Source organism: Scatophagus argus, chromosome 10 (genome assembly GCF_020382885.2).
Source record: "Scatophagus argus isolate fScaArg1 chromosome 10, fScaArg1.pri, whole genome shotgun sequence".
NCBI lineage: Eukaryota > Metazoa > Chordata > Actinopteri > Scatophagidae > Scatophagus > Scatophagus argus.
Window position 1 is genome coordinate 23,908,809 of NC_058502.1, and position 24,098 is coordinate 23,932,906.

The window sequence follows — 24,098 nt, forward strand, 5'->3', positions numbered from 1 at the left end:
ATGATTGGTCAATATAACAGATTTGTATCACCGACTGGTAAACATCACACAAGATAGTCGTGAGTCCCCTCAAAATTTCCTCTGCAGAGCAATTGAGTTAAAAGAAAGGCTGTTGCTTGCTTCAAGCGATGTTGGGTCAGATGAGCAGTACAGTTCAGAGTTCATCCAGAAGAATTTCTTGAGGTCAGTGAGTACTGGGTTGTTAAGTGACCATATCAAGTTTCAGCAAAAATTCTATCTCATTAATCTGAAAGTAACGGATGAAATACTCATTGACATAATGAATGAAGCAGCTAGTGTTGAATCAGAACGACAATCCAAGCAAAGGAAACACACAAGCAGCAAAGTCGCAAAAATAAACGAAATACAGACAGAGATGCAGATCGGTCAGCAGGGCCAGGGTGCAACCAAAGCCAGAGTGGGTGTTCAAGAACAGTCAGCTGAAGTAATGAAGTCTAAGAATGCTGCTGTTACCAGTTCAAGAGACTCAGAACTTTATGAAACAGTCAGGCTGCTGAGAGAAGAAATTGCTGAATTAAGGGAAACCATGACTAATTCCCAAGGGCCCACATGCCAAATGAGAATGATAGTGAAGAAGGGACGGGTGATCAGTGTGAACAATGTTTTAAGTGTGGACGGACAGGGCACTTCTCAAGGGGCTGTAGAGGACAAAAGAGGCTGGCAGTGAACCCAGACAGTATGAAGGCCACCATTCGGACTGTTACAACACCAAATCCATCCACAACCAAATAACTAGGTACATGAGCTTCTCTGTGACAGAATTAGGCAGCTGGAGTTGGAGTTAGAGAGAAGTGGGAAACCTGGACAGATTGTGGGTGCTACCTATGCTGGTCATCTGTCGTTACATCGTCAAGCCAAGATGAAAGCCCTCAATGGGAAGAAGTGTATGGTGGATTGCTTATTTGAGGGAGTAGCAACACAAGCATTGTGGGATACAGGCTCACAGGTCACAATTATCAATGACGGATGGAGAAAATCCCGCCTCCCACACATCCAGCTACGGAGCCTGGATAAACTATAAACTCCTGAGTGAGGATGAGACCCTTGTTGGCAAAGCAGCAAACCAAACAGTCATACCCTTTGCTGGCTCGGCTGAAATAAAATTCAAGCTTGGATCAAATCGGAGTCCACAACCAGAGCTACTCGTGCCAGTGCTTGTCTCTAATGACCCCCCCCCCCCCCCAATCATCGGCTACAATGTTATTTAGCATCTGGTGGTGGATGGAATGGAGCAGCATCCAGAGGTCACATCTGCTGTAGTCCCTTCGGGGATAAATAAATCAATTCTGATTCTGATTCTGAAGAGACACTTTCTCCATTGACTGTAAAAAGGCAAATGTGTTGATACACATAATGCAGAACAATGACGAGAATGACGAAGAGGGTGTAGTTAAAATGGGAAGACTAAAGACAGTGATCCGTGCAGGGCAGACTAAGGAGGCGAGGTGTGGTGTGAGGACAGGTCCGCTGTCCACAAAACAGGAAGTTCTTTTCAAGGCAGAGGAGGTGCCAAAGTGGCCAGAGGGCTTAAACATTCTGGAATCCATCATCTGCCTACAGAAGGGAAACTGGTCTAAGGTAGCTATCCCTGTCACCAATGAGAGCCACCATGACATTATTCTCACCCCTCACACAGTGCTGGGACAACTACAGCAAGTCAAGGCTATTTACCCAGTGGATGTAAGACCAGCTAGTGTGGGTGAGGACACAGCCCAAACATCCAGTGTGAGTAAAAAGACAGCAGACACAGTCACTGTTTCTGGAAAACACAAAGAGGAGAATAAACAGTTGGACACATGCACACATGATTCATGGGACCCTCCAGTGTCAGTTGCTCACCTGACACTAGATCAGCAGGAGAAGGTGAGACAGATGCTCCAAGAAGAATGTGCAGCATTTTCAAAAGGTGAGAATGATGTGGGCTGCATTCCATCTCTGCAGTTAAAAATCAGACTGAGTGACACAACTCCAGAGGCGGGCCTATACCTCTTTGCCTAAGCCACTTCACAAGAATCAAGAAGAATCAAGAGTCTTTACTGTCATTATGCAAGCATAACAAAATTTTGTAAAGATTCTCGGCTCAAATGTACACATATAAATAGCAGCAAAAGAAAAATATCAAAAATATAAAACACAGTGAAGTGAAGTGAATAAAGTGCATTTAGTGCCAGTCTATGGTGTGCTGTGAGTGTTTGATTGTGTGTGTATGTGGCTGGGGTGGGGCACGTGTGTGAGTCAGGGCCGTGTGAAGCGCTAACGAGACAGCATCCTGCGTGGAACGGTTCTCCCTGTAGGCGAATTGCAGACTGTCCAGGCCAGCGGGGATGGCGTCCTTGATGTATCTCAGGAGGATCCTCTCGAAGCACTTCATGATAACCAGGGTCAGAGCGACAGGTCGGTAGTCATTGAGGCAGGTGATGGTTGATTTCTTGGGCACAGGCACAATGATGGAGGACTTCAGGCACACAGGGACTGTGGACAGCTGCATGGACAGGTTGAAGATGTCCAGAAAAACGTCTGCCAGTTGGTCAGCACATGACTTTAGTGCGTCCTAACACCTTATCTGAACCTGCAGCCTTGTTGATGTTGATTCCTCAAAGCGGAGGTCACTTGGTGCAGCTGCAGGACAAGAAGATGCTCCTGATTCCTCTGGCTGAGGAAGATGCGCAGTTCTTCTGCTGCTTGGAGAGTCGAAGCGTGCGAAGAAGCTGTTTTAAGTGTCAGGCAGAGTCGGATCATGGCTGACCTGCTGATCGTCGCGCTTGTAGTCCGTGACTGATGCCTTTCCACATGTTATGTGGGTCGTTGTCGTTGAAGTGCTCCTCAATGCACTGCTTGTACCTGTGTTTTGCCAGCTGGATGCCCTCTTTCAGTTCTTTCCGGGCCCTGCTGTAAGCCAGCCTATCTCCTGATCTGTAGGCTACATCCCGGGCTTTTAGCAGGGCCACACTGTGCCGTCCACCCATAGCTTTTGGTTAGGAAAAACCGTGATTGTCTTTGTGGGTAGGACAGCATCAGTACAGAAGTGAACATAGGACAACACAGCTGACGTGTATTCCTCCAGGTCAGTGTCTACTTTGAACACTCCCCAGTCTGTGTTCTCAAAGCAGTCCTGTAGGGCTGAGGAAGCCTCCTCGGTCCAAACCTGGAAGGTTCTGGTGGTCGGTTTGGTCCTGCAAATCAGAAGTGTGTAGGCAGGGATCAACTCCACAGAGATGTGGTCAGACATACCTAAGTGAGGAGCTGCTACAGCCTTGTATGCCTCTGGGATGTTACAGTAGACCTGATCCAGCATATTATAGTCTCTGGTCGGAAAGTTGATGAATTTGTGGATTTTGGGGAGACCGCAAACGGTGCGGAGTTTTTCCCCTATTCCCACAGTTCAGCCCTTCCTTACTGGATTAAGGCTTCCAGTGGTGAAAACACAACAAAACAAAACAACAACATGAGTACAAACACACAAAGCCTCAAGCCAAGAGCCTCAAGCCACTGTGTGCACCTGCGCCGCCATCTTGGATGGTTCACAAGGAGGTGAAACAGTATTTGGAAGATCTATTGAATAGAGGATAGATTCAAAAATCGGGAACTAGGATGCGTGCGCAAGAAAGACAGGACTTTGTGTGGATTATCGTGAGCTGAATCAGAAATCCATTCCCGATCGCCACCCCATCCCTTGAGTCCAAGATATGTTGAACAGTTTGAGTGGCAGTGCATGGTTTTCAGTACTGGACCAGGGCAAGGCCTATCATCAGGGGTTCATGGAGGAGAGTAGCAGATCACTTACAGCCTTCATAATGCCCTGGGGCTTGTATGAGTGGGAATGGATCCCTTTGGCCTGTCCTCAGCTCCAGCAGAGTTCCAGCGCAGTATGAAGGAGTACCTCACAGGTTTGCGAGATGAGATATCTCATCTCTGCATGGATCCTGCTGAGGTAGTGTCAGTTCAAGCACTCAAAGACCGCACACCTGAAACTGTGGGGGATCTAAGGAAAATGCTAGGCTTCCTATTATACTATCGGCAATATATTCCAAATTTCTCACACACTGCCAAGCCATTGTACAAGCTATTATGCACTGAGAATACATCACAGAGCCGAACCCAAGGAAGTGCAAGTAAGAGCAAGGGGAAACACAAGAAATCAAATTGGCTACTGTCTAGTCGACATATCACCTGGACAGAATAACACCAGGAAGTGCTTTGTCAGCTCCTAGAGCACCCGCTGCATCCACTGCTTCTAGGTTACCCTGACTTTGAGAAGCCATTTGTGCTGCATTGTGATGCTTCTCAGGAGGGGCTTGGTGCAGTATTGTACCAGAGACAACAAGGCAAGCTGGTTATCATTGGTTATGGGTCAAGAACACTAACTGCTCCTGAAAAGAATTACCACCTCCATTTGGGCAAGTTGGAGTTCTTATTGATGAAGTGGGCAGTTTGTGAAAGGTTTTGTGAGTACCTGTATTATGCACCCACCTTCACTGTCTATATTGACAATAATCCCTTAACTTATGTCTTAACCACAGCAAAATTGAATGCCACAACACACCGATGGATTGCTGAGTTAGCAGACTTCTCAATCAAGTATCAGCCCGGGAAAGTGAATGGAGTGGATGGGTGGTCACGTATGTCACTTGACATGCACACATGCTCATAGGAAATGGAGCCAAAAGTAATAACAACATTCACACATGCACTCCAAGAGTATGTATGAGAGTGCAAGAGTATGTCATGACAGGACAGTGGCCTCGTGTGGGAGGCAGAGACAGGCGTGATGACATCTCTGTACTAATAAGGAACAGAAACAAGCCGTATGTTAACAAAGATGGTATCCTGTACAGTAAGTCAGTAGCTCGGGCTCAGCTGGTGCTGCCAAAAACATTCCATCAATAGAGTTACCGGAAGCTGCATGAGGAAATGGGACACATCAGAGTGGAGAGAACACTCAGCTTAATTCGTGATTGATTTTATTGGCCTCATATGCAGAGGGATGTGGACCATTATGTGACAAAGGTGTGTGGCTGCCTGAAGGGGCAGCGCCCAAACAAGCCAACCAGAGCACCACTGGTTAATGTGGTCAGCAAATACCCTTTTGAGATGGTGTCAATGGATTTCCTGCACCTGGAAAGCTGTAAAGGAGGATATGAGTACATCCTAGTGGTCACAGATCATTTCACTCGCTTCGCCCAGGCGTATGCATGTACCAACAAGTCAGCAATAACTGCAGCTGAAAAGATCTTTGGAGACTTTGTACTCAAGTTTGGATTTCCTACCAAGTTGCATCATGATCAGGGTAAGGAGTTCAAGAACAAGCTTTTTTTCCAAGCTGGAAGAATACTGCTACATTCAGCAGGGGGCAGCCGTGGTTGGAGAAGCGGCTTGTGATCGGAGGGTTACCGGTTTGATTCCCCCACCGGACGGGCAGGAAAAATTTGGGTGTGGTGGAGTGATTAATGCTCCATTAGCCGGCTGATGTGCCCTTAAGCAATGCACTTAACCCCCCCAATATGCTCCCCGGGCGCTTGATGCTGCCCACTGCTCCTGTGTGTGTTTCACTGCATGTAATTTGCCGGGTGTTGCATGTGTGTGTTCAACGAAGGATGGGTCAAATGCAGAAGACAAATTCAGTGTGTGTATGTAAAAATATATATACTGTCAATAAAGCTGATTCTTCTTCTGGTGCAGTGCTCATCATGTGTGTATGTGTGGCTGTATCATGTGGAGTTCCTGGGTATGCTTGCTCTTGGTGTTTTGAGTAATTTCCTGTATTTTTGGTTGGATATGTTACTCAGGCACCCAGTACATACTAGTCACAGTATCTTACATCTTGTATGTGATGCATGTTTTTCATACTAGGAACGGGGAAGTGATGTCGGCTTCTGGTGCAGTAGCTGAGCTCTAGGCACTGCTGTTTTTTGCCCATTTGTTAAATATGTTTAGTGTATTTATGGTTACCTCGTTTATTAGGTATTTTCTTTATAAGTTGTTGTAGCCATGATGTTTTCTCCCCAGTTGGGTTAAGTTTTGTTTTCTGTTTTCAGTAAACAAAGATTGAGTTTGTACTCTATTCCGGAGTTCCCTTAATACCAGTATAGGTGGGTCGGTCAGAGCATTACCGGTGGTGGCTCACTAGGTGGAGGGTCTCCCCACTCCTTGAGTTTATCTGCATGTTTAATATTTTGTTGTGTTCTAACCTGTGTCTTTTTGCTTTGCTGTGTGTGTGTGTGCGTGTGTGTGTGGCCACTTCCTGTTGGCCTCCCTGATACCACCCCTCCTGCTGGTAAATGCTCCAGTATAGTGATACCTTTTTTAGAGTATATTTTCGTAGTGGGATTTTAAGCCAAGCCGGCATGTTATAATGTAAATTCTGTCTAAATAAAACTTGAATATTGTTGTAAAACTAGAAATTCACCTCTCTACTCCTTCTTTCAAACCAAAGAACCTGTGTGGTATTCTCTGGGTGAAATTCTCAGAGTGGCGTTGTCGTATTGTCAGGGGTGTAGAACTGCCCCTGTCTCAGTCAGATGGAAGAGGATTCTGTTCAAAGATATTAGAGATAGAAAGATATTAAAGAAAGATATTAAATGTTTTACTTCAATGCCATATGTCAGAACAAGGTCAAGAGTGTGATTGAAGCAATGAGTGGGTTTATGTACGCACTGACAGAGGCCGATTGAATCTAATAGAGAGATAAATGCTGCGCAAAGGCTGTCATTACCATCGTCCACATGGATAGTGAAATAGCCCATAATAATTACTTTACTTGTTTTAAGGAAGAGACTCGATAGAAACTCTATCGAGTCTCTTTGATAGAAAATTCCAGTAGAAATTCAGAGTATGGGCCAGGAGCGTACACTACAGCAATAAAAATTGGTTGTACTGTTTTCCAGGTAGGGTGTGAGAGACTAAGAATAAGGCTTTCGACTGAATGGTAGTTGACTTTGAGCTCTGGATTGAATGATAGGTTTGGGTCAAAAATGGCTGCAACTCCACTGCCTTGGGTGGTGTCCCGAGGAATGTGAGTGTTAATATGATTGTGGGGAGTGGATTCATTTAAGCTGACATATTCTTCTGCCCGAAGCCAGATTTCGGTTAAACAAAATAAATCTATATTATAGTGCAATATTAACTCATTTACTAGTAAAGCTTTAGATGAGAGGGATCTAACGTTTAACAGTCCACATTTAATTCTCCCATTTGTTGTAGCTATGGAGGTGTTGGTGTTGATCTTTATTGGATTTTTATGTATAACTCCACTTTTTGTATTTGATTTAATTAATTTAAGTGGTCAGGGGAAAGACACAGTATCTATGGGATTTTGGGTGGGTAACTGTCCTTAATGGAATTGCAGAGAGGCGTGTAGGACTGCAACTCTGCCTTCTGGTCTCAACTCTGGGTTGTCAGGGTTTTGGTTTAATAAGAAACTGAGTCAGATTTATAGATATAAGAGCTGCTCCATCCAAAGTGGGATGAATGCCACCATAAAGAAGACTGAGGTATCAGAAGGTGTGGGACCCTTTATAAAATTGAATTCTAATTTTAATTTTCCTAATTGTGTGTTGTGGCATATTTTTTGGGATTGTTGGCAGGACTTGGGCTGTTGTGTTGGGGCATCATTGGGTTACTTTACCAGACCAGGTATTATGGCAAATCCAGCACCCGCAACGGTGGCACCATTTTTCATAGGGGCACCCTGGGCCCCAAAATTTACCGGCCATGGTCTGGAGTTTAATGAGTGGAGAAATCAGATGCAAGCCATACTTACAGAACAGGTATGGGCTGAAGCACAACAATGTGAATTCATCATAAGCACTCTGGAAAGAGAAGCCAGGTCAGCCAAGTCTTGGATGAAGCCAAGAGGGCCACTCCTGCAGTGATATTTCACTTTCTCAATGTAACTGTATGGTGATAGAGAATTTATTGGTTCCCTTCGCTTTATGTTTTTTGACTGCAGACAAAAGCCAGCAGAAACTGTCAGAGCCTCTGCTCTTTGTCTTCGGGAGCTAGGTAAGAGGCTACAGTCCAGAGATCCTCAAGCTCCTCAAGCTCATGAATGGATGAATGTCCAGCTACGTGACCAGTTTGTCACAGGGCTGCAACCAGAAGCTTTTCGAAGTGGGGTAAGGAAACATCTTAGAGAAACCCCAGATCTGACATTTGCTAGGATTCAGCAAATGTCCCTGGACAAGGAGATGGACCAAGTGGAGGGGGATTGGCCAGAGTCGACATGTGCATCTATTACTAAAAGGAGGCTTGTGCCAAACCTGACAGTAGGCTGGAAGGTGGAGCTTAAGGAGGAAATCTTGGAGGAAGTGAAGGAACAAATATGTGAGGCCATACAGCAGGAATTCCAGAGGCTCCATTCCTTTCCAGTGCAACAGGTAACCCCCCCCCCCCCATCCCATTATAGCCAAATCAACCACCCACGCTACCCTCGCAGTCCTACACCTTACCAGCAAAGGTGAGATCAGAGGCCACGTAGCTCGAGCCCTAGGAGATCACACCAGCAGGAGAGAGCCAGGGATGTAGGGAGGAGATCAAGGGTCACTCCTAGTGCACACGCACAGCAGCATAACTCCACCCAAGACACTACAAGTTCTGGGTTACGGTGGGATGAGCAAGGCCGACCCATATGTAAGCAGTGTGGGGTAAGTGGTCACTTCTCTAGAAAGTGCCCACAGCAAGATTTAAACTGCTGAACTCAGTCACCACGGCCAGGTGACTGGCAGCCATACAGCGACACCAGAACGAAGTCCTCAGAGAAGCTGTAGTTGGGTCCTGCCAGGAAACCCCGGTAACTTTTAACAGTAAAACTGTGAGTTGTATAATGGACACAGGCTCACCAGTGACATTAATGTCTGAAAGCTGTTTTAACCACTTTTTCCCCATGCAGGAAGTAGGTCCTGTTGGGACCTAACGTGACTGAGGCTAAGGGCAGCCAATAAGACCACGATACCCTATGAAGGCTAAGTATAATGGATGTGAAAGTGGGGGACTGGATGAGTTGGGAGTTGTCATCACTGAAGACATAATTGGTGACCCAAAAGAACCACCTTTCTTAGGTATGAACATTATCCGGTGTTGTTGGAATGCAATGGAATCCCCAGTAAGAAGGACTTGGGAAATGTCTTTTGAGGTTTGCAGACGTACAGCTGCTTGACGCCCTTTCGACTGGTGTCCCCAACGGTGAGAAGAAAGCCACAGTACAGTGGTCCACAGAGTGTGAAGAGTCCTTCAAAACGCTGAAGGTGGCATTTGCCCAAGTTCTGGTTCTTGGTTTTGCAGATTTTGTCCTTCTCTTCAGAGTTTACACTGATGCCAGACTTACAGGCTTAGGTGCAGTCCTTGCACAAGTTCAAGATGGAAAAGAGCGTGTGATAGCCTATGCCAGCCGCAGTCTCCATAGGCCTGTAAAGAAGTAATGTCTCAGATTCTTGCCCCCCTACAGCATCGGTGGGCTACATGGGATGGGTATCACAGACGCCAACACCACTTGGGTGCTGCAAAGATCTGCTCCGTCCTCCGTAGAGCTTTCTATTGGCATCAAATGGAAAAAAATGTGGCTGAATGAACATCCAGGTGTGAAAGATAAAGGTGAAGGTAAGGTAAAACACCCATAATGTCCATTACTACGCATTATCTCCATGAAGTTGTAGCCCTTGATTTTTTGACTTTGAGTAGACCTACACACGCATACTAATATGTACTCGTAGCAACTGATCTATTCACAAAGTATGCATGGGCCATTCCCCACACGGGTCCAGATCGCGAGTACCACAGTCAAAGTTATTCTCAAACATATAATCCAGACTGTGGGGTGTCCTTAACGTTTTCATTCAGACCAAGGTGCAAACTTTGACTCTGCTTTGCTGAAAGAACTTTGTCAATATTATGGATGCAGGAAAAGCAGGACAACCCCACCTGTGAACGCTGGAACCAGACCCTACTTAACATGTTGGGTACCTTGGAAATTGAGCAGCGTTCAAGGTGGGTTCAGCATTTGCCAGAACTGGTACAGGCCTATAATAACTCCACACATGCTTTGACAGGCTATACCCTCCATTTACTCATGTATGGGTGGAATGCTCTGAACCATCCACCGCAATAGGTTACGTCTGTGTCTGTATCCCTGTCCAGGAAGAAATCCAACCTACCAACGATGATGTCAGTGAATCCATGGCAGACATGGCAACTCAATGGCTGACGCTGGGCCCCCAGAGGACCATTCATGAGGCAAGGGAAGACTATGCTCATCTCTCTTCATCTTTCTTCACCCTGACGTTCATAGAGAACAAACCTAGGCCAGCCACCAGAGCGTTATGACACCTCACTGCTACGGCTCCTTGACTCCTCCTGCGTTGGGTAACGTATTGCGTATTGCGTCACTTCCTGTTCTCGCACTACTCATTCACTTGCTAGCGTTTGGTGTTCGGTGGTATTGGTGTACTTGAGTCGACATATTTTGTGTTAGCTTTTACTGTGGTTGGTTCTTACAAATAAGTACACAAGCACTTTAGGAAAAGTTTATTAACCGCACGATCATCTAGATTCTTTCCTTTTCCGATCCCCGTCCTGTTTGTCGTTAAGCTTAGCTTAGTGCTAACATGGCTTCTTCCACTCACTCTCCCTCTGCCTCTCCCTCTCCCGTCTTCTGTAAGGTGTGTGAAATGTTTAGCTATTCCTCTGCCTCCTTTAGTGAGAGTGAGATGTGTAGAAAGTGTAGCTTATTCATAGCCTTGGAGGCGAGGCTAAGTGAGTTAGAGGCCCGGCTTCGTACTGTAGATCACAGTCCATTAGTCCCGACAGCTAGCCAGCAGCAGTTAGCCTGTGCGGACCGGCCTATTTTAGCTACTTTAGCCGATGTCAGCCGCCCCCCGGCAGCCCCCGAGCAGCCGGGAAGTCAGGGAGGTTGGGTGGCGGTTCGAAAGAAGCGTAGTCCAAAACAAAGGCCCGTGGTTCACCACCAACCGCTTCATGTGTCTAACCGCTTTTCCCCACTCAGCGACACACCCGCTGAGAAACCGACCCTGGTTATTGGCGATTCTGTTTTGCGATATGTGAAGCCGACACCAGCGACCATAGTCAAATGCATCCCGGGGGCCAGAGCGGGCGACATAGAGGGCAATTTAAAGCTGCTGGCGAGAGATAAGAGTAAATTTGGTAAGATTATAATTCACGTCGGCGCTAATGACACTCGGCTACGCCAGTCGGAGGTCACCAAAGTCAATATTGAGTCGGTGTGTAATTTGGCAAAAACCATGTCGGACTCCGTAGTGTTCTCTGGTCCCCTCCCGAATCTGACCAGTGATGATATGTTTAGCCGCATGTCATCGCTCCGTCGCTGGCTGTCACGGTGGTGTCCAGAAAACAACGTGGCCTTTATAGATAACTGGGAGACTTTTTGGGGAAAACCTGGCCTCATTAGCAGAGACGGCGTTCATCCCACTTGGGGTGGTGCGGCTCTTATTTCTACCAATATGGCCAAGTTTATTAGACAACCAACACCCTGACAACCCAGGGTCGAGGCCAGGAAGCAGAGTCGCTGTCTTACACACTTCTCTGCTGCTTCTGTAGGACTGCCGCCCTCCGCTAAAATTAGAATAAATAAAAATATAAATGCACACAGTAATACTAAGATTAATAATCCCATAGAAATAGTGTCAGTGCCTCGTCCTCCCATAGTCCAACCAGCACAAAATTTAAGAAGTGTTAATCATAATAACCTCATAAAAATACAAACTAGCAAATATTTAGAGCCAAAAAATAGGACAGTCAGATGTGGATTGTTAAATATACGATCCCTCCACTCTAAATCCCTCCTAGTCAGTGATCTAATTATTGATCATCAGTCTGATATATTCTGCCTCACTGAGACTTGGTTACGGGATGAAGAATATGTTAGTTTAAATGAATCAACTCCATCTGGTTATATTAACTATCATGTTCCTCGAGGCACAGGCCGAGGAGGAGGAGTGGCAGCAATCTACCACTCCAGCCTTCAGATTAACCCCAAACCAAAATCTATCTATAGCTCATTTGAGAGTCTCACTCTCAGCCTGTCTCACCAAAACTGGAAGTCAGAAAAGCCAGTTTTATTAGTTGTTGTGTATCGCCCACCTGCTGCTGCTTACTCAGAGTTCCTGTCTGAGTTTTCTGACTTCTTATCTAGTTTAGTGCTCAGCACAGATAAAGTCATTATAGCAGGTGACGTCAACATTCATATGGATGTTGACTCTGACAGTCTTAAGACAGCCTTTAGTTCACTCTTAGATTCAATAGGTTTCCTTCAGACAGTGAATGAACCAACACACTGCCACAATCACACACTCGATCTGGTTCTCACCTATGGCCTAGAAACTAAGAACCTGTCAGTTGCCCCTCAAAACCCTCTCCTTTCAGACCATTCACTTGTAGTTTTTGAACTAACTCTAGAAGACTTTACAGCACACAACAAAAAGGTCTATTACACCAGATGCCTCTCTGAAGATAGTGTAGACAGATTTAGGAATGCAATCCCATCACAGCTCCCCTCACCTCCATGTACCAGTACAACAGACCGTACTGATTTAAACGTTACTCCTGCAGTAATTGATTCCTTTGTCAACAACACTGCAGCCACGTTGCACACAGTTTTAGATATGGTTGCCCCACTGAGAAAGAAGGTTAGAAATCATAGGAGGCTAGCTCCTTGGTATAATTCAAATTTACGAAAACTTAAACAAACATCAAGATGGATGGAGAGGAAGTGGTACTCCACCAAATCAGCTGAATCCCAGAGAGCCTGGAAAGATAGTCTATTGGCATACAAAAAGGCCCTTCGTGAAGCCAGAACTGCCTATTATTCAACATTAATAGAGAAAAACAAGAACAACCCACGTTTTCTCTTTAACACTGTAGCCAGGCTGACCAAGAGTCACAGCTCTGTTGAACCTTGTATTCCTGCAGCTCTTAGCAGTGAAGACTTCATGAGTTTCTTCACCAATAAAATCAATAACATTAGAGAAAAAATCAATAAAGATCTTCCCAGAATAGCCAATATAGTGCCATCTCCAGTAATCTCTTTTAATCCTACTCCATCCCTGGACAGGTCCCTGGACAGGTTCCTGCCCATAGACCTCCCCGAGCTGACCTCCAGCATTAACAAATCTAACCCAACTACATGTCTCTTAGACCCCATCCCAACTAAGCTCCTCAAGGACGTCTTTCCCTTGATTAGCGTTTCCCTCTTAGATCAGATAAACTTATCCTTAACAACAGGTTATGTACCACAGGCGTTTAAAACCGCTGTTATTAGACCTTTACTTAAAAAACCTTCACTTGACCCAGACATCTTAGCAAACTATAGGCCGATATCCAACCTCCCGTTCTTATCTAAAATACTCGAAAGAGTGGTTGCAAATCAGTTGATTGATCACCTACACAGGTACAGTCTCTTTGAGATGTTTCAGTCCGGTTTCAGAGCCCATCACAGCACAGAAACAGCACTGGTTAAAGTCACAAATGACCTCCTCATGGCATCAGACCGGGGGCTTGTCTCCATACTTGTTTTGCTAGATCTCAGTGCTGCTTTCGACACTGTAGATCACAGCATTTTATTACACAGATTAGAACATGAGACTAGGATCACAGGGACTGCGCTATGCTGGTTCAAATCATATTTAACAGATAGATTTCACTTTGCTCAAGTTAATAATGTTTCCTCTTCATATATAAGGGTTAGCCTCGGTGTTCCACAAGGTTCAGTGCTTGGGCCGATCCTGTTCACCTTATACATGCTCCCTCTAGGAAATATTATTCAGAAACATGACATAAACTTTCATTGTTATGCTGATGACACTCAGCTGTACTTATCCTTAAAGCCTGAAGAAACAGAGCCGTTAGCCAGACTCCAGGCATGTCTTAAGGACATAAAGGACTGGATGACCTCCAATTTTTTATTATTAAACTCAGACAAAACTGAGATCATTATTCTAGGCCCCAAACACCTTAGAAATAGAATAGCTGATAATATACTCTCTCTGGAAGGCATTACTTTGGCCTCCAGTACGACTGCAAGGAACCTCGGCGTTATCTTTGATCAAGACGTGTCATTTATTCATCACATTAAACAGACCTCTAAGACCGCCTTCTTTCACCTCCGTAATATCGCTAAGATTAGGAGCGTCCTCTCTCAGAGTGATGCTGAAAAACTTGTCCATGCTTTTGTTACTTCTAGGCTGGACTACTGCAACTCACTATTGTCAGGATGTCCAAATTATTCTATTAATAACCTGCAGCTGATCCAAAATGCAGCAGCCAGAGTTTTAACAGGAATCAGTAAAAGGGATCATATCTCCCCCATCTTAGCTTCTCTTCACTGGCTTCCGGTAAAATTCAGAATAAACTTTAAAATTCTCCTACTTACATATAAGGCCCTAAATGGACTAGCCCCATCATACCTGCAGGATCTAATAGTCCCATATACTCCCAATAGATCACTCAGATCACAGAGTGCAGGTTTACTTACAGTTCCCAGAATTTATAAAAGTAGAACGGGAGGACGAGCCTTTAGCTATCAGGCACCCCTGCTGTGGAACCAGTTGCCAATCTGGGTTCGACAGGCAGACACCACCTCCACTTTTAAGACTAAACTTAAAACCTTTCTGTTTAGTAAAGCATATAGTTAGCACCAAATAAAGTGTGTAGGGCTGGTAGGCATAGTTTCACTCACCTCATGATATATAGCCACAGGTAGAATAGGTCTGACTAACTGTTAATCTTTAAATCTCTATCATAGCTAAGCTGCTATAGGCCTATGCTGCCGGGGGACACAAACATGATCCACCAAGCAGTTTCCCCTCCTCCTTCTCCTCTTCTATCCTCTCCCCTCGTCAGATTAACATGCAGTTCATTATTTTATGTCACTAACTGTGTGTCCAGTGCTCCTCGTAGTCTTGTGTCTCTCCCTCCCTTTCTCTCTCTCTCTCTCTGTATCTTTCTGCAGGTATCTCTCCATCCAGATCTTCAAGTTGAACTGTAGCCGGCTCTATGACCAACCCAATGTGTATTGTTGACATCTGCCTGTCATTCCTCTATGTACCGACTATGGGCGGGGTGGTTCTCCCTACGGGCCGAAATCGAACTGATATGATAGTGATTCTCAACATCACATAAAAAAAGAATACATGAATGTTACAGCAGTTCATTATAATTTTCATTACTATAATTTTCTTATAACTTGTGAAATGTTAAAATCATATTGAGGTGGTAGCAAAAGTGAAACTAAACAGTTGAGATTTTGTTTTGCTTATCTTTTTAGTAATGTCATTTCTCATGTTGTTAATTGCTTTCCTGCCTGTACAACATCCATTGCACGTCTGCCCGTCCTGGGTGAGGGATCCCTCCTCTGTTGCTCACCCTGAGGTTTCTTCCATTTTTTCCTGTTAAAGGTTTTTCTGGGAGTTTTTCCTTAGTCGATGTGAGGGTCGAAGGGCAGAGGATGTTGCTGATGTTATGTTAAGCCCTTTGAGACAAACTGCTTGTAAAAATGGGCTATACAAATAAAGTTGACTTGACTTGACTTGACTTATGGCCGGTGAGTGCAAAGTATAAGGGAAGGGGGAGGTAACAGCAGCTAGGACTAATAGGAACAACTGGGTCCCCGAGGACGTGGACAGGAAAAAGTGGGGGAGTGTGTCGTTTGTCATAACATGTAACAGCCTTACAGTGTGTTTTTAGGAGGTGGATGCCTACTTTTTCCTACAGTGGCTGTTGCACTGGAATGCACCATGAGGAGTGTGAGGTGACAGCTGAAATGCATGAATTAATTAGTCTAGAGTGGTGTGAAGAGAGTGTTTCTTTCCAGTGCACAGGGTGGATTGGTTGCGAACAGCAGGCTGCTGTGCTGGGCTGTGCTGGACAGAAGAGGACCCACTCACCTGGACTCCCCCACTCCAGAGGATCATGGGAAATAAAAAAATAAGAAAGTACAATTATTTTCTCTGCTTAACCCTCTCTCTGAATCTAGCCCCCTCTTAGAGATCAACAGGCTGTATGAAGCTGAATTCCATAAAGAAGACTGAGGTATCAGAAGGTGCGGGACAGTGGAAGAGTGCCCCCCCAAAGCAACACTAAGGCCTACAAGTTAAGAGAGTCAAATCGAGGAGCTGAGGATTATTTGTCCAATAGTACAGCCTTTCGCAATCCACAGATTAAGTTCCTTATCATCGGTGCAACTTTGTAACAGTACAGCATCATGAACAGAAGGAAATTCAAGCAGATTGGATGGTTGCATTGAGGCATATTGGTATAACAAAGCAAATGAGGAAAGCACAGCTTGTTTGGCTGCAGCACCAGTCCTGGCATTTCTTTTGGCAACAGGATCAGTACCATTTGAGTGTGGGGTGCATTTTACAATGGCTAACTTGAACAGAGGCATAATAGCAGCTCACAAATCATTTGTCAACACATGATGTTGAATTGGTTTTCCAAAATAATGAGGCACTGCAGTTTGCCAAAATGGTTGCCTCATAGCCTGAGTGGCACACTGAGGACACGAGTTGCAGAGGTGTTCAGAATGTTTACCACAGCACGTGGAGAAGTTGTGAGCCAGAACAATAGCAGCTGATTTCTCAATCATTGCTGCAGCAGCAGTGACTGATCTGAGGCAGGCTGGCACACCACAGACCACACTATCCAAGTGAGTGGCACTGGTAAGAGGCTGCTTCATGTCTTCAAAGGCTTTACTCATTTAATCAGTCTATTTACATTAGGAGGCGTTTTCTGCAATGTGGCAGAAAGAAAAGAATCATATCTAAAACAGCTGGGTAAGGCTAAGCGTAAATCCAGTAAAATCGTTATGCATGTTGGCTGTAATGACACCCGAATGCGTCAGTTGGAGGTCACTAAAATTAATGTTGAATCAGTGTGTACAATCGCAAAGGCAATGTCGGACTACATAGTTTTCTCTGAACCCCGGCCCAATCTGACTAGTGATGACATGTTTTGCCACATGTCATCATTCAATTGCTGGATGTTGAGATGGTGTCCAGCAAAAGATGTAGACTTTGTAGATAATTGGTAGACCTTCTGGAGAAGACCTAGTCTCATGAGGAGATACGGCATTCATCCCACTTTGGATAGAGCACCTCTCATATCTAGAAATCTGACTGAGTTTCTTATTAAACCAAAACCCTGACAACCCAGAGTTGAGGCCAGGAGGCCTCGCTGCACTTCCATTAGCACAGTTACCCACCCAAAATCCCATAAAGACTGTGTCTGTCCTGAGACCACCTAAATTAATTAAGTCAGATACAAAAAGAGGTGCTATACATAAAAATCTAATATAGATTAACACCAACACTTCCACAGCTACAACAAATAGGGGAATTAAATGTGGAGTATTAACCATTAGGTCTCTATCATCTAAATCTGTACTAGTAAATGAATTAATATTAGATTATAATATAGATTTATTTTATCTAACGGAAACATGACTTTGGCCAGAAGAATGTCAGCTTAAAGTCTATCATTCAGTCTAAAGCCGTAAGTCAACCACCATTCAATCGAAAGCCTTATTCTAAGTCTTTGACACCCAAGCTGGAAAATATTACAACCAATTTTTATTGTTGAAGTGTACCACACTTATGGCCCATATTCTGAATTTCTGCTGGAATTTTCAGAGTTTCTATCGAGTCTCTTCCTTAAAACAAATAAAGTAATTACCATGAGCGATGTCAATATCCATGTGGACAATGGTAACGATAGCGTTTGCACAGCATTTACCTCTCTATTAGATTCGATCGGCTTCTGTCAGTGTGAACATAAACCCACTCACTGTTTTAATCACACTCTTGATATTGTTTTGACATATGGCATTGAAATAGAACATTTAATAGTCTTTGAACAAAATCCTCTTTTATCTGACCATTGTTTAATAACTTTTGAGTTTATAGTACTTGACAATATACCGCCAAGAAAAAACTCCTACATTAGATACCTGTCTGATAATGCTGTGGCTAAATTTAAGGAAGCAATTTTATTGTCATTTACTTCAGTATTATGTCCCGGTACCGCAGAACATTACAATACTAAAAAAAAGTCTTATGCCAATTGTAGTCACTCTAAAGTCGACCATTTGTGCACCGTGCTATCGAGCCTTGTATGTGAGGATTTTCAATCTGGCTTTAGAGCTCATGATAGCATCAGACAAGGATCTCTATCCTTCTACTGTTAGACCCTCGTGTTGCATTTGACAACACTGACCATTCTATTTTATTACATAGATTGGAACTGCATTACGCTGGTTTCAGTCCTATTTATCAGATTGATCTCAATTTGTTCATGTTAATGATGCATCGTTCATACTGACAAAAGTTAGTCACGGAGTTCCCCAAGGTTCTGTGCTCAGGCCAATACGATTCACCCTTTAAATGCTCCCCATCGGTGATGTTATTAGGAAACACTCCATACGTTTTATGGAGATGACACACAAAAAAACCTGGATGACTTGCAATTTTCTCCTTCTAAATTCGGACAAAATTGAAGTTATTGTTCTAAGCCCGAAATGCCTTAGACACAAATTATCCAATGATATAGCAACTCTACATGGCTTAGCCTTGGCCTCAAGCTCCACTGTAAGGAATCTCTGAGTAATTTTTGATCAGGATATCCAAAAGCTCTTCTTGTGATGAATTAAGATTATTTGTGGAACCACATCAATTTTGTTTTCTTATGAAACAGAAAAAGGGCAAACATTAAGAATTTAATGTAGTTTATTATTTGATACCTCACAATCATGGTTATATTGTAATATAGATAAAGAGAGACAATAAAAAACAACTCAAGTCCATTGGCTTTCCATTTCTAATTTGATCTATTGCTATCAATTGTCACACATAAAACTCTTGACTTAATGAAATTCAACAATAAACAAAGCTGATGACTGCAGCAGTGGATTGTGTCATGACTGCTGAGGAGCTGAGAACCACATTATGTTTTTTTTCAGGAGGATATTCCTTGTGATTGGTCACGCAGCCTCCCACTCAGCCTTTGTAGCTCTGTGATGAGTTGCTCCAGAGCAGCAACACTGTCCTGTAGCTCAGCATGGATCTCACCTGTGGCCACCTCTGTGTGCATTTGCTGGAACAGAGTAATGCAGAATATCAAATAATAATGTCATGCACTAAAAATCATATTGTTATCTTTATTATTTCACTCATTAACACTGGATTATTTGGTGCAAGCAAGGAAGTAGGATGACCAGACATAGTAAAAAAAAAAAAAAAATCCCAAATTATGAGGCAAATAATAGCCAAATATAATTTTAGAAAGTGACAGCAGTGAAACATTTCTTTTCTTTTATTTTTAACAATTTAAAATGGGTAAAACCCTATTTCAGCACAGAGCTGTGCATTGATTCTATCAGGAGATTATAGATATTCTATAATGTTAATGCTAATTCGTCATCTCAGATCTTGAATGTTTGGTCCCTCAATTCAAATAAGTATTGAAAAGTATTTTCAAATACCAAAATGAGCTGAGAAAAGATGGCACCGTACTAGCAGCAGCTTGTTGCAACAGCTCCCATAACCTCTAACTTTGTGTGTTTTGTGTTCTATTGTACTTTTTCCAGCTCTGCACTGTCCACTATCTGTGCACCTGAACACTACACCTATACCAAGATGTTACTCCAGTATTTTGGATACTTCTTACTACTTCATATTGCATTCAGAACACTACTAAGAAACTGAAGCCATGTTTGTAACACCAATGGCATTGTTTACACTTGCCTGATTGCCCTGAGGTGACTGGTTCTCATATTCTGAGAAAAACACAACATGCTGGAGGTGATAAGGAGGAGATGGTGAAGCTGTAGAGTGGGGGTTAAAAAGAGGATGAAGAAGAAGAGATTTAAACCCTGCATCCCTGCAGTCATTATGGGAAATGTGAGATCCTTGGCTAATAAATGGACAAACTGGAAGCGCTCACCAGGAACCAGAGAGAGTACAGCGCGTGCAGTGTCATATGTTGTTGATATGTGTGTCATGGAGACCTGGCTGACTTTTGGTACTGACTTTTTTGAGTTGTGTCATCTGAAGAAATGCTATGACAACCAAATTTCCCTCTGACGATTAATAAGGTTATCTTATCTTATGCCAGTCCTTCTCAAATAGTGGGGCGATGCCAGGGGGGGGCGCGTGTGACCCTGGGGAACATGCTTTTTTTGCCGTACTAGAATAAAGTGTAATTGCACATCCACTACAGTAGTTTGCAGTGGCGCTCTCATTGCCAGAGTGTGCGCAGGGAGTATTAGCTCTATGGTGTAGCGTTTTTTTTTTGCACCGAGCAGGCGATATGAAGTGCAGTAAACGAACCCTTAAGAGACAACATGAAGAAATTTTTAACAGGGATGAAAAGAAAGGCAGAGAGAGACGAAGATAATGAGACAAAAGTAACTCACCCGAAAGCTAAGATGAGGAAATATGACGAAGCATATGTAGCGCTTGGCTTCACTACAGTGACTACAGTGGGAGACGACAGACCGGTGTGTTTACTGTGTCTAAAAATGCTGGCAGCGGACAGCATGAAGCCAAATAAATTAAGGCGCCACTTGAAGACATTACATCCCAATCATGCTGATAAGCCGCTGGAGTTTTTTCAGCGAAAACGTGCCGAATATTGCCAACAATCATCCCGCTTTGTGAATGCTACTTCAGTAAACCAGCGAGCACTGTTAGCATCATATTATTACATATTATTAAATATTATTACATATTATTATTACTATTATTTATAGTCGCGGTGGAGAGTGGGTGGTGGGATGGGGGGCACGAATTGTTTTCTTCTTGCTGGGGGGGGCGTAACAGAAAATAATTGAGAAGCACTGTCTTATGCAAACGTGGGTATGCGCTCCTCTGTGAGTGTGCTCACACCCTCCAAAATTAGGCATTCACCAGACTAGTTAAGCCTAGTTTTTAACCTAGCTGGTATTTGGAAATGTGTTTTCCTACATTATATATAACTGGCACATAATGTACAACAGCCCTGAGCAGATTGTGAGCCTCACTGTGCTGCTAACATTCACTAATATCTTATATCCCTAGTGGAAATGACAGAGTGGTTTTTGACACTGATAGATATTTAAAGTTTAAAAAAAAAATCAATATTTTTTAATTTATTCTTTTACAAAAATAAATAATATTTAAAACAGTTTGTAAAGGATTAATTAAAATTATAATAAAAAATAAATTAATTATTTGTTATTAATTGTAATTAATTATTATTATTAAGATATTAACTACACAGGAATATCTTGCTCTCTGATGGACTAACTATATAATAGTACCACTTTCTAAGTTACCTCAGATGTGTCTTTGTCCTCACTGGAATTTTTCACAATTTTGGCTAACATGTATGCTTGACCATATCATATTGATACATGTGTGATAAGGCTATGCAGATATATCATTGCCAGGGTTTGACCTAGGGGGCACCACTGCAACAATGCCCCCCTTAAAAGAAACAATATCATCCCTGGGCCCCTTCATCACTAAAACCCCCGTTCAAATTTTGATAGAAGGTTGAGTCTCTGGTGTTCAAGTGATTTCTAACTAGCTATTTCTAACTACCACTTCTAACTAGATCTGACTATCAATATTTTAATCCCTTCTTTAGGATCTTTGGATATTCAGTAATGCAGAGCAGCTAAAGGGGGTGATGCACTGAAAATGATCATTTACACTCATTTGAAATGCCAGCACCATAGAATCAGCAGTATTTTGGGAAAATGTTGTGAGATGCAGTAACGAACCCAACAAGAGTCACTCTGGCTGTGAGCTCTCCTCCCGTCTCCTCGCAACTTTATATTATATGTCTCTAAGCATTAAGGAATGTCAATAATAAGCCAGAATAGCTGAATGAATTAACATAAAACAAAAAGTTTTGTTAACAAAAAGGCTATTCAGACTCAAGACACAATGCCACAGTAAAGTCTTGACGCAATTTGCTTGACGATTAACCATGAGTCATGGCTCTACTGTATATTATACTCTATATGGCTAAACTGTACCTTAGCTTTTGAAGCCAGGCTCTTGAGGCTGAGGCGGGTGGAGGACAGCATCTGGAGAACTTCTTCTGAATTGTTCTTCTTCTTACTGCAACTAATGGTCACTGAAAAAGACAGAGAAAGAGAGATTCAGAGAATGAATTAGATTGTAACGTTTAAGTATGTTTGCATGTAATAAATATGTAAAAATGGTCAACTGTAAATGGAAGGGATTTAGCACTTTCATAGAATACGAACCAAAGTTCTTTACAGCACATGCCATGTCCATCCATTTTCTCTGACATACATACATATACACACATATATACTATATGTGGCTCCTAAGCGTGCGAAAGTGAGTGGTGGTAGTGAAAAAGAATGATTATTTTGTAGAGGATTATTATTGTAGAGGATAATTATTGTAGAGGAGAGGCTTAAATAATTTAGACTTGTAGTGTGCAAGGGAGACTGGGTTATACTGCACAAAAGAATCCGATTTACTGTATGTAACAGATTAGGTGGTTATATTGCATGTTATATCGCAATTAAATTTAGGTCCTCAGTAAAAGATCAGTTGACACTCCTTAAGGCAACAAGCCGCAACTTTTAGTGGTCATTGTGGACAGAACAACTTTGAAATACAGCTCAGCAGAGCTTGTCAGCTGAATAATAACTGGTTGGCTCCATTTCCACCAAGAGCTCAGAGTAGCGTTTGGCAGACTGCAGCTTCTAAGGACAGTGGCATGGAAGGGCAGGCTACGCTGCTTCAGAGGCAAGAGGAGGTGGTGTACAAGGAAGCAGAAGAGGAGTAAGAGGGTTGGCTTGCTAGCCAAGCTGACCAAAACTTGGCTCAACAGCAACATGCCACACTCTGTTTTCCAGTTTGACAGGTGGTGAATGACAATAAAGTATCCTTGATCCTTTTTGGGGTGCTGTTGCAATCAGCCATGATGACAGTTTGCGCTGTGTCTGTTGTCTGAAGCAAATAATTAAAATTACTTTTAATTTTAATTATATAGATTATTATAGATTACTTTTAATAATCTTTATAGTTAGCATTATTTATATAATTGGCTTCTTCACTAACGTGGAGACATGGGTTGTCCAAGACAAGTCCCAGGACGAGTCCTCCAAGGTACTTGTAGTTGCATACCCTCTCCACCTGCGTCACATAGATCTTAAGTGGTGCGTAGTGAGACCTTTGCCTCTCCCTCCCGAAATTCACAATCATCTCCTTGGTCTTGGAAACATTCAGGTCCAGACTGTTGTCCCTGCACTATAAAGGCAGTACCGCCACTTCATTCAGATAAGCTGACTCGCCTTGTAGATCAGGCCCACCACCACTGCGTCATCTGCCAATCTGACAATAGTGGTAGTGCTAGGGACATGCTGAAAATGGAGGTGAACAATGGGACAAACTGATCTGCACGGGCCTTCAACACTCTCCCTAATATGTCGTCCGGGCCAGCCTTTCTGCTGTTCACTCGTCTTAGAGTTCTCCTTAGGTCATGTTCCGAGACAGTGGGTGATCTTCCTCAGTCAGCTCAAGTCCTGATGTAGCACTGTTGCTAGCTGCAATACTAACTGTGCTGACATTGTGGTTACTCGAGTTGCTGATCTCAGAGCGGGTGTAGAAAGAGCTACCGTAACTAAAACGTGGCAGCAGCCAAATGACTTTACTCCACTCAATGATGCTACTCCTCCAGGGTTTGTTTACATCTCTCAACCTAGTGACTCCGGCTGAGGGGGAGGACTTGCGGTAATCTACCACAAGAAATGGAGGATAGGACCTGTGAGTGCTCCTGTCTGTCACTCATTTGAGGTCACTGTATGTCATCTCTCTGGACCTATTCCCACTATTGTAGCCACCCTGTCTCGCCCACCAAAGCCTAACAGGGATTTTATAACTGACTTTGCTGCCTTCCTGACTCACCTCTCCACACTCTCACCAAACATAATACTTCTGGGGGATTTTTGTATTCACATGGACAATGTCAATAATACTGTCACCAAAGACTTCACATTCTGTTTGGACAGCTTTGGACCATCGCAATTTGTT

General features: G+C 43.4%; 1 protein-coding gene across 1 annotated transcript in view; it reads right to left on the reverse strand.

The window, feature by feature from the left end:
• Nucleotides 1-18,749: 18,749 nt before the first annotated feature.
• Nucleotides 18,750-24,098, reverse strand: part of ttc27 (tetratricopeptide repeat domain 27) — a 103,986-nt gene continuing 98,637 nt past the window's right edge. Inside the window, exons 19-20 of the mRNA XM_046400976.1 lie at nucleotides 22,064-22,164; nucleotides 18,750-19,134 (exon numbers count right to left, since the gene is read on the reverse strand). Of these exons, the coding sequence (XP_046256932.1) occupies nucleotides 18,997-19,134; nucleotides 22,064-22,164 (239 nt within the window). The 3' untranslated portion in view covers nucleotides 18,750-18,996. The remainder of the gene's footprint in view (nucleotides 19,135-22,063; nucleotides 22,165-24,098) is intronic.